The following is a 17,960-nucleotide window of genomic DNA, read 5'->3' as shown; positions in this document are numbered from 1 at the left end:
CCAGAAATATCTAATTCGGAGAACATTTGACTGGTGGTTGTGAAGGGTCAACATAAGAAAAAAAAAACTAGGACAAATCTTGTCCTCAAGTTCTCACTTGCAAATCCCAGTGAAGCCAATGGAAAGTTTATGGTAATAACTGAAAGGCACATTTGGCCTAGTTCAAAAGCTCTATCAAATTAGTATTTTAATACATTGTCCTAGTTAAGTGTTGTTTTCATGGTTCTTTTAACGTTGCTTCACTCAGGATTCATTCATAGTTTACTCAGAAATCACAGAAATGAGGATAGGCTAACAGGGATTTTTGACCTTTTGACCTTCAAACATATGTTGACTACATAACCTCCCTATCCCAATGCTGAGAAAGGGACCTACCAATGTGAAGAAATTTACAGACCCAAGGCTAGCTTTGTGGTTTTTAATGCCCCTACAGAGGGAAGTATAAATGATGTAAAATATACAATACTGATACTGAGCTTTGGGGAATTTGTCTCTGAAACTCAACTATTGATACAGCTGACAATACCTGATACTATAAATAATGTGGTAAATTTTATTTTAGAATACTGAGTATATAAATGTCATTGTAGCTGTTTCCTTGTCATATAAGCAGGAAGTCAGGTAACCTTTAACTTCCTCTGATCTGTATTTATAAAGTCTCTGTTTTGGCCTGGTTCTACCTCAGATACACAAGAATGTACCTTCTCAGTGGTACCAGATTTGGTTTCTGGAACAAAGCAGCACTTCATGACATTCTGGAGTCAGTTACCAAAGAAACTTGATTTCCTCAAAGAGGTGGACTTTGAAAAGCACCCACCATCAGGTTTCAGACGTATCTTTGCAGGTTGGACCAAGGAAGCTTCAGGGAGACACCTGTTAAAAAGGGAGCCAGGCAAGACTTTCTCTGCTGAAAATCAAGCCCAGTCCTGGGAGGAAAATGTGAACCCTAGCCCTCAGAGCCAGATGAATTGAGTTCATATCCCTGTTCTATCACTTACTAGCTCTATGACCTCAGTAACTCTGTTCAACCTCTGTAGGCCTCCGTTATCTCATCCCTGAAAAAAGAACATAGTAACTGGGTTTTTGAGAATTTAAGAGTTCAAGTATCTTGAGGATTGTTTTTCTCAGCTTAGCCCTCATTATTAATTTCTATTACATACTATCACTTAGATTTGTCTCTTAGCCCAGTTGCCCCCGACAACTCCTCCATCGAAGTAGTGTGAGAGGGCCTGGATGCGAGAAAGGATGTGTGGAGGCAGGAGATGCCATAAGATAAAAACGAGAGCTGCTTCAGTAAAAACTAGGAGCTCCCCTGCCCCTGCTCTATCTTGATAACTAACTATTTCACAGAGAGGAAACAGAAGCCTTCTCTCCATTATGCAATATGAATCTCAACCCTAGATCGGCTTCTGTGTATCTCTAGGCAGTGCCAAGGGGTGTTCAGCCATTTACAGGAGAAGAGGTGGGTGGGCAAGGAGACTTGCCAGTGCCAGGGCTGGAGCAGAGGAATACAAACCAGAAGCCACATTGCTCTCTCATTCCTGAGACCTCTTGAGACGCTCCCAGAGGCTCTCTGAAACATGGTCAGGAACTGGGGCAAAGTCTTAAGAAGTTGCCATAAATGTAGCAAAACATCAAACGTTCCTTGCTTGTAACATGTGTTACCCACCAGACATTGTGCTAGCAATTGGTGACACAAAGATCACGACGAAGTCCGACCTCAAGTCGCCATCCACGAACCCAGATATTTTTAAGACCAGGAGCAGAGTTCAGAGCCATCTGGGGCCCAGGCACTGACTGCATACAGGTACTGCACGGTTGGAGAGGTGAAGGAAAAATGACATGGCAGAGGGAGATTTTCAGATTGAGTGTGCCATCCTGGGCAAGATAACGTCTTTTTTGTTTTACATTACCTTTGCACCTCTTAATTATCTTAAAATACTGATGGCATAAATGAAATCAAGTCCTGCTCTAAAACCGAACTTACCAACTACGTATGACTTAAGATTTGAACTAATTCTAACATTACCATTTCAGAAATGTCTTAATATTGACAAGGAACACATCCCTTTCGCAAGAAGCCGTACTGCATTCCATTGCGTCTGCCTGTACGAGTAGGTGGAACGTGAGCGAAATTCCCAGGAAAGGCCCTGAGACCTCGCGTTCCGTCCGGACGCTGTACACGTGTCAGCCGGCCCCGCCCCTGGCCCCGCCCATCCCGAGTGTGCGGGGTCTACCAATGCTCGCGAGATCCCTCTAGGTTTCCACGTTTGCCACGTTCCAAAGGACCCAGACTGACTGGGAAGCCGAAGGCTGCTCGCGCTCAAAGGGTTGCGCCGCGTCAGAAGAGCCCCAAGTCTGCAAGGGGCGGGAAGCGCGGCAGGATCCGCCCCCTTATAGAAGCCCTTGTGATTGGCCTTCCCCCGTCACTCAGCCTTCCGCCGGCGAGGAGGAGAAGGCGGGCTCCACAGGGAAGGGGCGTGGCCAGGCTCCGGTAAGGCGCGCGCTCTCGTCTACAGAGGCAGTCATAGGTTCCACGCACGCCAGGGCCGGGCGCGCGCAGCCGGCAAGTGGGGAGAGTCCTCGGAGGCGCGGCGGGCAGTGCAGAGATACGGGAGCTGCTGCAGGAGATTCGGCCCGCACCCGCTGCAGCCCCCGCCCCAGTCAGCGGCCCGGCGGCCCGCGTGTCACCGCACTGTCGGAGCCCGCAGCTCTCTCCTGCTGCAGCGGTGCGCGCAATGGCCCCGCGCAAGAACGCCAAGGGCGGCGGCAGCAACAGCAGTTCCAGCAGCGGCGGCGGCAGCAGCCCCGGGGCCCGCAGAGGTCAGAGGCGATCCGGGCCGGGGGTGGGGCCGGGGGTGGGGCCGGCGGCGGGCGCGGCGGGCCAGTCTGTCCGCATCCCACCGGGCGTCTCCGGCATCCTCCGCGTCGTTCCTCCTCCTGGCGCGGGGTGGAGGCCGCGCTGGGTGGGCCTGGCGGGCGGGCCGGAGGGGGAGCCGGTGCCCAGCGGGCCGCTCACCTGCAGGCGCAGCCGAGATGAGGTAACTGGTCACTCTTCCTGCGCTTTCCGTGGAACTGAAGGTGGGAGTAAGAGAAACGGTTTTGCACATTTTGGGGAGTTTGGAAATGAGCCAAAGTCAGAGAAAGTAAGTTCCTGCCAACCAGAAGCTTTTGAGCAACTTAAAGGCTATTATTCTGTGGGGAGTTGGGGGTGGGGTGAGAGGGACAGATCTGAATGTTCTTGGAAATTAAAATTGTTTGCCTTTATACGTTGGAGTTGCTTTTAAAGTACCATAGAACACCGTAGAATACTGGCCTGGCTTCTCTAATTTTTCCCTTTGTCTTCTCTTTTTTAAAAAGAGTGTTGGATATTCACCTTTCTCATCCCTCTGCTTAGCCTGCAAAGAGAGAACAGATGTTTTAAATCTGTTTCATCTCGTATTTCAGTGGTTCTTGGTTTCTTTTATACTGCCTTTGACTCACATTAAGGTTACTGAAACTACAGTACACATGTATATTAAATGTGATCTACAAACTTTCGTATTTGAAATGATCATGTCAGATGATTTAGACTGTTTCCTGAGGTTTACGTGTAATGCATTCTTTAAATATATCGACAATAAATCAGAAAACTATAGTCATAACTCAGCTTTTTAATAGCACTTAGCGACTATCTGAAAATGTCTCATTTATTTTCCTGTGTATTGCCTTTCTGTCTTGCCCTCTTCTCTTCATTCCTTTCCCTAATTCCTAGAATGGCCTGGCCCCTAAGAGGTGCTCAGTACGTATTTACTAGTGAGTGAATGAATACATTTAAATGGTGAAAGTGCAATTAAAGTCATTGCACAAATGCACATTCTAAAAACTAGTATTTGTTTTGTAAATGGAAAAAGGTACACACAGTTTAAAGTTCAAGCAAACATATTCACCTTTGGCACAAGTAAAAGTTTATGTTCCTTTGTCACTTATCCTTAAACTCCAGTTGGTTAAACGAACAGGGGAGTAGATGAAGTGTCACAGGCAGGTCTGGCTACACTTGTTTGTGCTGCTCAGGCTCCAAGCAGAGGGAACTGATGGATAAGACTTAAAAGTTGTTTTCTAAAGTTTTCTGTAGCTATTTACTTGTGAAGCACATCGTTGTTCCATTTTTATCTTTTGTCTCAAGGGCAGAGAGGACTGATGGCATCTGAGGAAGTCACTTTATATGGCCTGCTACTAGTAAGAATTAGTATTAAGAAATGTATAGTGTGTTCCCACCCCCCACTGATTAAATGACTGAACCCATTTTAACAGGCAGGTAGTAAATTTAGGAAATGTGACCCAAATTAAACGTATCCTGACTTTCATATTCAGGCATTTAGAGCAAACTGTGTCCATATTTGAGGATCTGCAGCCTTTTAAACATCCTACACATTGATTTCATAATTGTCATGAAACAGAGTATGTAAAAGAGGGTATTTATGTAAAAGAGAAAAAGTACCTGTATTACAAAACAACAACAACAACAAAAAACCCCACAAAACATTTAAAAAGTTGGTTTTGGAGTCTTGCAGATTACATAATGAGTATTTTTTTTCAGCAGTAATTTTTTCAGTAAATTGAGCTCTGAATGTGTGCCAGGTAGAGGCCCTGGAGATAGAAAGGAGGATTCTTTCAGTGGCAAACAGTTACACCACAGTGTGAAAGTGTGATTCTTTTTGTACTGTTTTCTTATAGTAGGATATACCTGAAAGATAAAGCAAACTTCTTTTTTGTTTCTCTGTTTATTGTCATTGGGGTACAGACACTGACCTCCAAACCATTACCAGCTTGTGGGGAAAAGGCAGAAGCTGAAGAAATTTTAGCCGTGACATTCCTCTAAGGCCCATTTAGTTCCCTCCTCTCATCTTATAGATAAGGAAATTAATGCCCAGAAAGGTTGCCTACTTCACTGAAGGTTGTGTAGTTCTTGGAAACCTAACTAGTGGAGGATCCTAGACGAGAACCCTGGTTTTCTGTTGTTCGTTCGTTATACCATAAACGCTTGAATTCTAGGTTCTCTAATTTGTAAGATTTTATATTAATCTTTTGGTTGAAGTAGATTCTTAAATATCCTTCTTGCTTTCTATGGCATAATATACCTTGTTATTAAGAAAAGTGTACCTTTACCATATCACCAGTTAAGTTTCCTTTGACTAACATTATGTTTGAAACAGAATATTTGAAAATCTTAGTTTTAAAAGAAAACTAAGTATATGGGCTCAGATACAAGTTTTTTGAGATATTTTGCATTGAGACTCTGAAGTTGATCACATTAAACATTATTATTTCTTAAATTTTTATGTAAAAATATGGGGGGAAAAGGGCCTAGTATTTTGTGTCATGAATTTAGGGAAAAAGTGATTATCTGACTTATCCATTTAATCTTGGTGGTCATTTTGTTGAAAAGTGATTGTTTAGAAGCAGGAACTTTTATATAGCATATTTTTAAAGCAAATGTCTGCTTTTCATTTGGCTCTTCGACTTAAATCGAAAGCTGATAAAAATGTCTACTTTCTTACAGAGCTCGATTTTATCTTTTTCACTTTTACTCTTTCAGATATAAAAGGAACAAGTAAATTGGATATCTTACCTTTAACTTACATGTGAAAATTTATCTTGCATGGCCATTTGGGGCCAGAGAAACCTCTTCCAGATTTATTGAGTTGAAAATCTTTGGTTAAGAAGGATCATGATGTCCTTTTGAGCTTATTTTGTAGTATTTGGGTGGTAGTATGTGTAATGTTTGTGTTCGTTTAGCTTTTCCCTTTTGAGTAATATTCAGTCTTCATGTGGCTTCTAACATGCTACAGGGATTTGTTTGTCAACAGTATGGTGCTACTTACGCTACCCTTTACCGGTAGGTGTCACTGTAGAACACCTTTTCCTCTGATTTGAAGCTTTAGATTATATAACAATTAGTTGTTTTAATCAGTCCTGTACACAATCAAAACTGCTGATGGACAGACAACTACTTAAAAACTCAACCACTGCTCTCAAAATCTCTTACCAACAGAGTTTGAAATTTAGTGGTAAAAGTTTGACCCTAGCAGCATTAGTTATTTAGGTGTATCTTATTTAGAATTAAAAGCATTGTATACTGTCTGTAAACCTTGTGCATTCGCACATTCACTTGATGGATATTAATCACTGAGAATTTTTTTTTCTTTCTACTTCCAGTATTTCTTAGACTATTTAGTAACTATTGGATACAAATGCATTACATTTTGGCTTCCTTGAATGAAGTGGCCTTGGTGAAATTCCCTTTCTTTATCCACAGACTGTCATGGCCATTAATCATTATAAGATGAAAAGATAGGAAGGCCATAATTCTCCCACTCTAAGAACTGTGTGCTATTCTGTGTTCAGTTAACAACATTTTGTCCAGCCTGCCCAAGCCATGTGACACTTGTATAAAAAAAATATTCTGAAGGAATTCTTGAACACATTTAGAAAAGATCAAATCTATTAACCTGTATTGGTCTTAGAAAGTAAAAGAAAAGATGTGTGTTTTAGTCTTGCTTTAAACTCATGTGTCTGAAAGAGATTACTGGAAAATAAGAGGTTTTCATTTTTAGCTAAATACCAACAAGGTCACTCAGATAAAGGCTCAAGTGGGCTAACCACCCAATTTTTTAGTTAGTATTGAAAATTTAACCCCTTAGCTCTCTAGTACCAATAGAATGAACCTTTCCAAATTCCACCCCTTCCTGAAAGGCAGTGTTGTTTGGAAGAGTCCTATCCATTTGAGAACCATGTGGCAAGTCACTCAAAATCTCTAATCCCAGTCTCCTCAAATGTGAAGAATTACTCTCCTTTCCTTTCAGAGATGTGATAGCCCTAAAACCAATTTATATGCCTTCGTTTTTCTCAGATGTTTTCACTGAAATACCTCTAATGGTAAGAGTGAGTTCAAAACTTTGGAGAATATACAGCTGTAGATCTAAGTAGGCCATTGTGTGCTTGAAAATGTTTAATGATTTATTTCAAGAGAAATCACTTTCTGTTATCTGTAGCATCTATGCATGTTCTAGAGGCCATATTTATGCTGTGGCTTTGAATACCACTGGAGACATTTCTGTCTACTCGGGGGGTGTAAGTATCCCATTTGCACATCAACCTTAAAGTTGCTGATTTACCCTCTAATCCCTCTGACATCTTGAACAGTATTTTGCTTTATTAAAGCTCAGATACATTTTAGTCTTTTGGTGGTGTTCCAGCACACTGTTTTAATATGAAAATAAGCAACTTAGTGTCTTCCCTACTTACTGCATCTCCTAAGTGATTTGGCTTCATTCTGCACCAAGTTACAAAAATATCTTAAAAATTAACTTCCCTTTATTAAAACCCTTTATGTCCATAGAACCCAGCTACCATTTACCCAAATCTCTGGGGAAAGTCTCAGCCATCTGTTTGCAGACATGGGGATGCTGGAGCTGGCTCATGTGTTTCAGTATCTGTTGCCTCAGTGTCCGGTCAGCACTGTGTGCATGTGGGTAAAATTGTAATATTTCCAAAATATCTTGCTTGACTTTAGTGCATTTGCATATCTGCGGGTGGAGAGAAGTTTGACTCTGTATCAGTGGGTAATTACCTGGGCAACTGAGGCTTATCTGTACCAGAGGGGTGAGGGGAGGCATGGTTTTGCTTCTGCCAGAGCAGGAGAAAGAGATGGTCCCAGACTGCAGTTTGTAAGCAATAAACGAGTTTTAAACTTTTTTTCTCCCTTTGACTGATTTCAGTTTTTAGAGGTATTTTGCCCAGGGATTTCCTCTCCTTGGACTTACATCTGGCATTAGTTGGCAGGATTCCTATGAACCCGAAAACTGTCATAATGGGTGTGACCTTTAGGGGGGCTGCCCCTAGAAATGCTGGGGAAATGCCCAGAAGGCCCCCTGTGGATGGCGGGGAGGTCCCCAGTGGATGCAGCGGCAGAGGGTGCACCTTCACCTGTTATTATACCCTCAGCTATGGAGCTTCCAATTTGGGAACCCCTAGTGGGGAATTGGTCTAGGGTAAAGTACCTCTTAAAGAGGTGGGGTCTCTCCCAAAACTGGGGAAGGGTGGAAACCCTAGAAGCTGCAGAATTAGCCCTCCATGAGTTGGAAGACTGCTTGGAGACCTTAGGGGGCGATATAGCTGCTGGCATTGTAGGGTCTCTTTTCATCGAGATAGTGGAAAATGTTATATAGGAGAGAGAGGGACTTAGGCAGGATAGAGACACACTTCAGCATCTCTTGGAGGAGCTGGGCAATAACCTATGGGATGCTGTTAAAGAAGAGAGACAGTTACTGAAAAGGCAGGTCATGCTCCTGGAAGGTTCCTTAGCAGTGGCAAAGGGGGAGGTGGCAGGAAAAGCTGTGTTGCAGGAGGCCATGGGGGAGGGGCAGGAAAGAGTAGTGCCTTCAGCTCTGGAGATGGTGGAGGAGGAGCCATTGGTGGAGGAGCTGGAGGGAGACCAGGGGAAGGCGGGGCCATGGGTGGATGTGCTACCTAGGCTACTACTGGAGGTACCATCTTCTCCTGTTTTAAAGGCCTGCCCAGATGTAATTAAGAAAAATAAAAACAAAACCATGGTCTCCTCAGGGGAAGGAGCCGCCCTGTCTCCAGGTTGTGGAACACTCTTTGCTCAGTCCCTAACCCAGGATGAGCTGGAGCTGGTGGACATGAGCATCAGGTATCAGCAGAGGTCATCGGAATCTCTGCCTACATGGCTTTTACATCTCTGGAATATGGGGGTGTCGGATACTGAGATGAATAGAATGGCTTTCTTGACAATTCACCCTTTCCTCTGGCAGCGGTTGCAAAATGCCCATCACTTCTCAGGGAATCAGACACTCCTGCAATGGCTGACAGCTGCCATCAGGGTAGTTTGGCCAAATCAGGGTGATTTACCATATTTTCCCAGTAGTATGCAGAGCTCCAACAGGTACTGTGGGAATTGGGTATGAAAAATATCATCTAGAATGTGGACCCTCAGGGCCCTGATGAGGAGGTGTTCATCAGGGCCCTGTAAGAATGAGAAATCTGGTGCTACCTACAGCTCCCAATCTCTCTTTGGGTCCCTAGTGAATACTCTTGCCCCCCACGTAGGGCAATCCGTAAGTGAGGCTACTCGTACTTTAGCATATCTGGGGGAGGTTGAAACAATAAGGGCACAGAAGGAAGTACAGGCTATGACTGAAAGGAGAAGTGCAAAAGGCCCCGTGAAGGTCTCAAAGACACAGATGGGGATTGATTTGATAAAGGCCAGGTTAGTGAAAGAAAAACTTGATGGGCAGCCCAATAGAATATTGTTAGAACTGCCGCATCAATTAAAGCAAGAGCAACAGTTCCAGCCGCTGAGGTCCAGGACACAGAAATCAGAGTCAAGACCTCATGCCTGGCCTGTGACCCTGAAAAACTTCCTGGGACACAGGACTCAGGATTTGCTTGAGCCCTCACCCCCACAGGAGGACAATTGGGCATTGCAGTTCTACTGAGCGGGGCATCAAAGTCCCCACCTTGGGGGACATGGTGAGGACCGGAGGGCACATGTAGAATTAGCAATTCATTGGTCCCCTGTGAATGTACAACATGTCCTGGCACTGGTGGACACGGGAGCTGAGTGTTCTTTGATTCATGGCAACCCTGAGCATTTTCCTGGGACCCCTGCTGTGATAGATGGCTATGGGGGTAATGCAGTTAGAGTGAAGAAAGCCCAAGTATCATTGGGGATAGGGTGTTTACCCCCAAAGGAGTGTACTGTGTACATTTCTCCCATACCTGAATATATTTTGGGGGTAGATATCCTGCAGGGCCTGTGGTTGTAGACTACTGCAGGTGAGTTCAGATTGAGGGTACTTGTGGTAAAGGCAGTTCTAAGGAGACATGCTAAGCACCCACCTGTAGCTCTGCCTGTATCTCGGCAGGTGACAAATGCTAAGCAGTATAAATTCCCTGGGGGCACAAGGAAATTGGAGAAACTCTACAGGAGTTGGAGAGGGTGGGCATCATAAGCCCACTCATAGTCCTTTTAATTCCCCAGTGTGGCCAGTGAGAAAGCTAGATGGCTCCTGGTGTATGACTGGACTCCAGGAAATTGAATAAAGTCACACCCCTTTGCATGCTGCTGTCCCCTCTATAGCAGACATTCTGGACACCCTCAGCCATGAGCTGGGAATGTATCATTATGTAGTAGACCTTGCTAATGCTTCTTCTCTATTGACATAGCACAGGAAAGCCAGGAACAGTTTGCCTTCATGTGGGAAGGCTCGCAGTGGACATTCACTGTCCTTCCACAGGGATATCTCCACAGTCCCACCATCTGTCATGGTCTTGTATCCCAGGAGTTGGCCACATGGAAGGAATTGCAAGCAGTACAGTTGTGTCACTACATTGATGATATTATGCTCACATCTGATTCTCTTTCAGATTTAGAAGAGGCAGTTCCTAGACTGTTGCAACATTTACAGGAAAAAGGATGGGCTGTGGACAGCACCAAGGTTCAGGGACCTGGTTTGTCTGTAAAATTCTTGGGGGTTGTCTGGTTGGGTAAAACTAAAGTTGTTCCTGAAGCAGTTATAGACAAGGTGCAGGCTTTCCCCACCTCTACCACTGTGGCAGTATTACAAGAGTTTTTGGGTCTTTTGGGCTACTGGAGAGTGTTTATCCCACACTTGGCAGAAATTCTGAAGCCCTTATACTGGCTGGTATGAAAGGGCATCAGGAGGGACTGGGATGAGACGTGTGCAGCTGCTTTTACTGCTGCCAAGCAGGCAGTCAAGGCCATACAGGCCTTGAATGTAACGGACTCATCAAGGCCCTGTGTGAACTAGATGTTCATGTAACCGAAGATGGTTATGAATGGGGTCTTTGGCAGCGGCTTGAACGGACTCGTCAACCTTCTGGATTCTGGTCACAGCTGTGGAAAGGAGCAGAGGTCTGGCATTTTGATAGAGAAACAGCTGGCTGCTGTGTACCATGCCTTGCTGGCTACGGACCCCAAGGCTGGAACAGCTCCAACCAAGGTAATAATCACAGGGTGGGTGCGAGACTGGACTCAAAGGCCATGGAGTAGCATGGCATAGACACCTACACTGGCCAAATGGGGCGCATATTTACAGCAGTGTAGCACCCTCTCTACTAGCCCCTTAAGTGGATAACTCCAACCCTTATTGGGGCCAGTGACCTATACCAGTGGAAAGCAGGAAGAACTTGCTTTTGAGCCATTGCTATCTGAGAGTCCTCATCAGAAGGGAAAAGCCCCTATACCCGAAGATGCTTGGTACACAGACGGCTCTAGTTGTGGGCAGCCCCCAATGTGGAGGGATGTGGCTTTCCATCCTGAGACAATATGGATGGAGGGTGGAGAGGGGAAGAGCAGCCTATGGGCCTAGTTGCAGGCAGTATGGCTTGTGATCACCCAGAAGCCTTCCCCATAGCTGTGTGCACTGACAGCTGGGCTGTCTATCAGGGCCTGACCCTGTGGCTACTGACATGATATCATGCCAATTGGATGGTTGATCACTGGCCCCTTTGGGGGCAAGAGTTGTGGCAAGACCTATGGGCCTCTGGTCAGACTAAGACAGTTACCATATATCATGTGACTGGCCATTTGCCTTTGGCATCCCCAGGGAATGATGAAGCAGACGCATTGGCCCAGGTGCGCTGTCTAGAAGGAACACCTCCCTTTGATGTGGCCCAATGGCTACATCAGCGTTTGTTGCGTGTGGGGCAAAAGACAATGTGGGCTGTAACCCATTGGTTGGGCTTGCCTTTGACCTTTGAAGAAGTCAGCAGAGCCTGGAAGGAGGAGTGCCTGTGTGCTCTCAGAGGGACTTACACTAAGTTCCACAGCAACATGGGACAATAGTAAAGGGGCTGATACCCCTTGACAGGTGGCAAATAGACTATATTGGGCCTCTGTCCATATCAGAAGGATATCGGTATGCCATTACTTGTGTGGACATGGCTACTGGCCTATTGGTTGCTTTTCCTGCATGTTGTGCAGATCAGCAAACAAGCAAGAGGGGCATGGAGTGCCTCTTTGCAGCCTATGGCAGACCTCAGGTATTTGAGAGCTATCAAGTCACCCACTTTACTGGACATGCGTTACAAGAATGGGTGCAACAATTAGGAATCAAGTGGAAATTTCATATACCATATAATCCTACCAGGGCAGGCAGGATAGAGAGGCACAACGGTTTGTTGAAATCTGGCCTGAAGTCGGACACCAATAGTCTATGGGGTTGGTCAGTTAGCCTATGGACAGTGCTGTGGCGTTTGAATGAGAAGCCACGTAAAGGAGCTTTGAGCCCTGTGGATATTCTCACACATCTTTCTGCCTCTCCTATACAACTGTATGTGCAAACCAAAGAAGAGTTATTAAAGCTAGGATATGGCCAGCAGAGCAACATCCTGCAGCTGGCCCCAACTGCACTGAACCCTGGAGACACTGTTGAATGGATGTGGCTCTGGACATTTCGACACATGGACCAGCGATGGCTGGCCCTTTGGCACCTTGGGGGAAAGGCCTGGAAGCTGGCCTCGTGTATATTTCTGGATTAACAGCTGAATGTCCCCCCAAAATCACGGACTTAGTGTACCCAAAACATCCAGGAGGTAAGAGCATCTTGCAGGGAAGTTTTGTTTTATCTTTATGGCCAGTGCATGTACATCCCATAGCCTTATATATTGACCCATCTGTTAACTCCTACAGGGATGGGGCTGAAAGTCTGGTATACTTGACCATGACGAGACCCATTCCTGCCATTGTCCTATCACAGGACCACTCTCTTGCATGCATCCTACCTGATGGACCAAGATTTGTTTATGCTGGTGTCATTAAAACATGTATCTTATCGCCCGTAAAGTTATTTTCTCCTACAGTCTTTGTGGCCTGAATGCGCCCTCTGGCTGCAACTGCCATATAGTGATTGCTCTGCCTGTGGAATGGACTGACTATGGACTTAATCTGCGTAAGACTTGGAATTTAGCTGAATCCTCAGGCTTGAGGATTATCATGATTTTATTGCTGTTGCTATTGTTATGTCAGTAGTCTGGTCACAATGCTCCAGTTTTCTCCACCATTGCGGAAGATGGGAATGAGTTGATTGTAAGGCGAGATTTCTGGAAGGTGGCTTGTGGGTAAAATTGTAATATTCCCAGAATATCTCACCTGGCATTAGTGCATTTGAATATCCTCAGGGCTGAAGAGAAGTTCATCTCCATATCAATGCTAATTACCTGGGCAATAGAGGGCTTATCTGTACCCCAGAGGTGAGGGGAGGGGTGATTTTGCTTCTGCAGGAGCAGGAGAAAGACGGCCCGGACTGCAGTTTGTAAGCAATAAACAGGTTTAAAACTTTATTTCTCCTTTTAACTGATTTTGGTTTTTAGAGGTATTTTGCCCCAGGATTTCCTTTCCCAGAATTACAGGTGTAAGCCTACCTGGGTAGACACATGTTTGGTTTGTTCCTACAGTTCTGGCCAATCATACTAGAGTACTAAAGCTTAGGATGTTTATTTCTTCCTTCTCTTCTCTATGTGCCACTATAGGCATATTTTGGAATCTAGTGCTTTAACATTTTTACTTTCTTCTAGTAGTATGAGAGCCAAGATAGTATTTTCTTATCATTATTCTTTTTAAAATTTTATTCTCCTGAAATTAGAGTGCTTCAGACATTTGGTTTGCATTTGATACTTGTTTTTCAGGGACGTGTCTTAGTTACCTTTGGCCAATGTGGTTATGTGCTCATGCAAATTACTGATTGTAGTTTAGTTCTGATCAGATTGATGATGCCTGAGGACAGATTTAGCTGTAGATAACCTATTAGACTCAGAAGAAATTTTGTTCTCACTTTCAAAAAATGGTTACATAAGCGCTGCTGAAGGGTTTGGGCTGTTCTTTGGCCCCCTGTGAGATCCAGATGGTTTGCCTGGCTGTAGTATGACTTATCATCTGCTCTAGGTGCTTCCTTTGCCCTAAAGCAGATATGGTTAGAGAATTAAATGGGGGTGTGGGTGTGGGCGGGGGTGGAGGGGTGTCCATTTACAGCAGAGTGCAAACCATTATTGGTGCATTTGGAGAAATGCCAACACTCCTCCCACAAGTGTGCCTACAGATTTAACCCAGTGACTCATTCTGTACAGAAGCCAGCAAGCATCCATCTTCATTTTGAAGTGAGAGAATATTGTTTAATAAAATAATTTTACTCCATAATCAGTTTTGTGTTTGTTTTATATATTCTCATATTTTATATAGGTTGAACAGCCTTTTCTGCCATTCCATAGTGTTGTTCTGTTCTTGCCTGTCTCTAACCTCTGCTTCTTACTTATCTCACTCAAATACCTCCCCCTCCACCCATCTTTTATGCTTGGTTTTTAATTTCAATTTCCCTGAAGTGGTATACTGGAAAGCCTTTTGAGTTTAGGTTCACATGTAAATTTTGTTTAGGAGTAATTAATTTTTTTTACATAAAAATAAAACTGTGTTGTTTTTTTGAAATAACATCTGACTTTTAACTTCACTTTTCCATTCTTTGAATCAAGTCAGTTTGAATAAGATGATTGTCGCTTAACTGAGTTTTATAAACTATTTCTTGATTTTTGTTGGTGAACAATGTCCCTGACTTCTAGGATACAAATATTTCTATGTGCTGCTCTTTAAAACTATTTGAGATTACATATTTAAGACCTACAAATAGGTATAAAGAGTAATGCAGGGAACACCCATGTATCCACCATACAGGTGAAGAAATAAAATGTTACCAAATTCTTGGTTTCCTTTCCAGTGTTATTCCTTCCCAACCACTCTTAGACATTTGTTGTAATCATTCTCATGTATTTTTTTACAGTATGTAATATATAGACACAAAAAATATATATTATAAAATGGTATGTTGCATATTATGTGCAGTGTATCCATTTGTGCAAAATATATTTATTACACACTATATATGAAGGCTGCTCAGATTTATCTGTATCCCTATATATAGTGATATATAATAGTATATCTCTCTATATAGTAATATATAAATATATATACACACTTGTTTAGCACATGTTAAAAGTTTTGTGAGTACGTTCAGATGTGGCATACTAGATTTAAACCATTTGTTTGAGATCCTACAAACTCTGGCCCTTTAGTTTCATATATATGTAGTTCTTCCTGTACAGATGTGCCTTGTTTTGTTAAGCCAACCTGATGTTGAAGAGCACTTGTTTAGTTTGTTTCTTAAAAATGCCACTGCCCTGAACACTCATGTAGCTGTTTATCCCATTGTGTACATGCCTAAGCATTTCTCTATAGAGCATAATCTAGGATCAGAATTGTTGAGTTGTTGGTCATAGCAAATACATACATTAAACTTTATTATTAGATATTGTCATTTCTTTTTTTAACCCCAAAGTGGTGGTATTAATTTATACTCTCACCCACAACGAATACAACTTCTTTTGTGCTGCAACACTTCGTAGGTTTAACATTTGCAAATCTAGTGAGTGTGAAACAATTGTTTTGTGGTTTAAACATGCATTCTCTTGATCACCGGTGAGATTACTAGTAAGGATAGCTATTTGTATTTCCTTTTCTGTGAATTGCCTCTTCATGTATTTTGCCTAATTTTCTATTTTTTGATTTGTAGGATTTCTTTCTATATCCTGAACCTTTTTATTGTTTGTGTAGTGAAGGGTTTATCATTGTTCACATTGTCATTTTCTGAGGTATATTTTGTGAACAGAATTTTAAGCTTTTAATATTACTAATAATAGAATTTTTCTATTTTCTACTCAATCGTTTGTGCCTTTGTGCTTTAAGGCATCCTTTCTAACACAGATACCATGAGACATTCTCTTATTTTCTTCTAAAATATCTTAAACCTTTCTTGTTTACATTTAGATCTCCAAACTACTGAGTGTGCATTTTGTATATATTTTGAGGTAGAGATTTAAGTTAACATTTAAAAAAAATGAAAATTTCCTGTGCTATTAGTTGAAAATGTCTTCTTTCTGCATATCACCTGTTGAATAGCAATGTGTGTGGCTGTCTTGTTCCAGGCATGTAAAAGCACTATGTTGTTGAGTTACTGTTTACAACATATCTGATCAGGGAAGTCCTTCCCCGTATCTTTTTCACCATTGTCCTTGATGTTTTTGGATCTTATCCATGGCTATACCATTAAGAATCTAGTCATCAAGTAACTTTTATGAAAGGTATTTCAGGACTTTTACTGGGTTGTATTGAATTTATAGAACAATTTGAAACAAATACAGTTTATAATATTGAGTCTTTCTGTACATTACCATAGTATAATTTCCTGTTTAAGTCTTACAGTTACTTTTTATAATTTTATCCAAAGGTCATATATGTCTTTTTAGTCTAAATACTTTATATGCTTTAAATATATACCTAGTTAAAAGAATAGTATGATGACACAGGTACCAGGCTTCCTATACACATGTGCACATGTATACATATAAAGCCACGTATGTGTATTCATAAAAAAAAATAGTATAATGACCCCACTGCCTCGATTTTATGGTGGTTAACATTTAATATATTTGCTTTATATCATAATTTTATATTATATAATATTTATATCATATAGTTAATATATTATTTTAATATAAAAATATACATACCTTAATATATATTATATATCCTATGATATGTAATAATTATAGCATATCACACTACATGATATATAATGTATGTAATACATAAAGTATATCACAGTTATATTAATAGTATGTTATTAAAATTAATTGTAATGAGCATATATAACATCATTATATAATATAAATCATTAATTAATCTGTTCTTTTATCCATTTCAAAGTAGGTTGTAGACATCAGTATGCCTAACTCCTGGACATTTATGCATGCCTGACATTAACTAGGGCTCAACATATGTTGATAATTTTTTTCACACCCTGAGGTAGTATTTTCAAAGAGGGAATTGCACAAATCTTAGTATAGTGTTTAAAGAGTCTTTATAAACATACATACATATATGTAACCCAGCAACCTAATAAGATAGAGATTATTTCCATCACCCCAGAAAATTCTCTCAAGTTCCTCTTACCACCACCTCTACCATCAGAGACAATCATTGTACTAAATTTTTACACTATAGATGAGTATTGTCTGTTCTAGAATTTCATTTTCTAAGTTGTTTTTGTATAAAACTTATCTGACTCAGCATATTTTCCATGATGCATGTGTGAATACTTTGTTGCTTTTTGTTGCCAAGTAGTCCATTGTATGACCATAGCAGATTGTGTTCATCCATTCTTTTATTGATGGACATTTGGCCTGTTCCTAGTTTGGAACATTATTCTATGAATAATGTAAATACTGTAGGAATTTTTTTTGTTTTTTTGGTGGACATGTCTTCATTTCCCTAGGAGAGAAATTACTGGATTATAGGGTAGGTGTATGTTTAGTTTTATTTAAAAAACTGCCTAACTGTTTTCCAGAGTAGTTGGACAATACCTTTTACACTCCCACGGACAATATGTTTTATAACCCCACTGACAATATATGGGAATTATAGTCTTTCTACATAGGTACCTACATTTGGTGTTGTCAGTCTTCTTAATTTTAGCGATTCTGATGGGTGTTCAGTGGCTTCTCAATGTAGTTTAAAATTACATTTCTCTGATGACTAATGATGTAATAATGACTTTTTCTTGTGCTTATTGGCCACACACATTATCTTCTTTTATGAAGTTTCTGTTTAGCACTCCCCCCATATTTCATTGCTTTTGTGTCTTTTTGTTACTGAACTATAATTTTTATATATTCTAGTAGAAGTTCTTTTCAGATTATGTATTGCAAATAATTTTCCAGTCTGTAGTTTACCTTTTCATTTTCTTAATGGCATATTTTGAAGAGCAAATATTTTGAATGTTCATGTTTTTTTAAATGGTTTTTACTTTCTGTATCTAGTCTAAGAAACT

The 17,960-nt window shown here is 41.7% G+C and overlaps 1 protein-coding gene across 12 annotated transcripts in view; it reads left to right on the top strand.

The window, feature by feature from the left end:
• The first annotated feature begins 2,271 nt into the window (after positions 1–2,271).
• Positions 2,272–17,960, top strand: part of ASPH (aspartate beta-hydroxylase) — a 223,489-nt gene continuing 207,800 nt past the window's right edge. For 3 of the 12 annotated variants that reach the window (XM_073229578.1, XM_073229576.1, XM_073229581.1), the window contains exon 1: positions 2,274–2,823. In XM_073229578.1, coding sequence (XP_073085679.1) covers positions 2,739–2,823 — 85 coding nt within the window. In that variant the 5' untranslated portion in view covers positions 2,274–2,738. Of the gene's footprint in view, positions 2,824–2,900; positions 3,042–17,960 lie in introns of those variants that run through there. The other 9 variants (XM_073229579.1, XM_073229588.1, XM_017657773.3 and 6 more) reach the window with 6 other exon arrangements.

Source organism: Manis javanica, chromosome 2 (genome assembly GCF_040802235.1).
Source record: "Manis javanica isolate MJ-LG chromosome 2, MJ_LKY, whole genome shotgun sequence".
NCBI lineage: Eukaryota > Metazoa > Chordata > Mammalia > Pholidota > Manidae > Manis > Manis javanica.
This window is presented reverse-complemented; position numbering and strand designations above follow the sequence as displayed.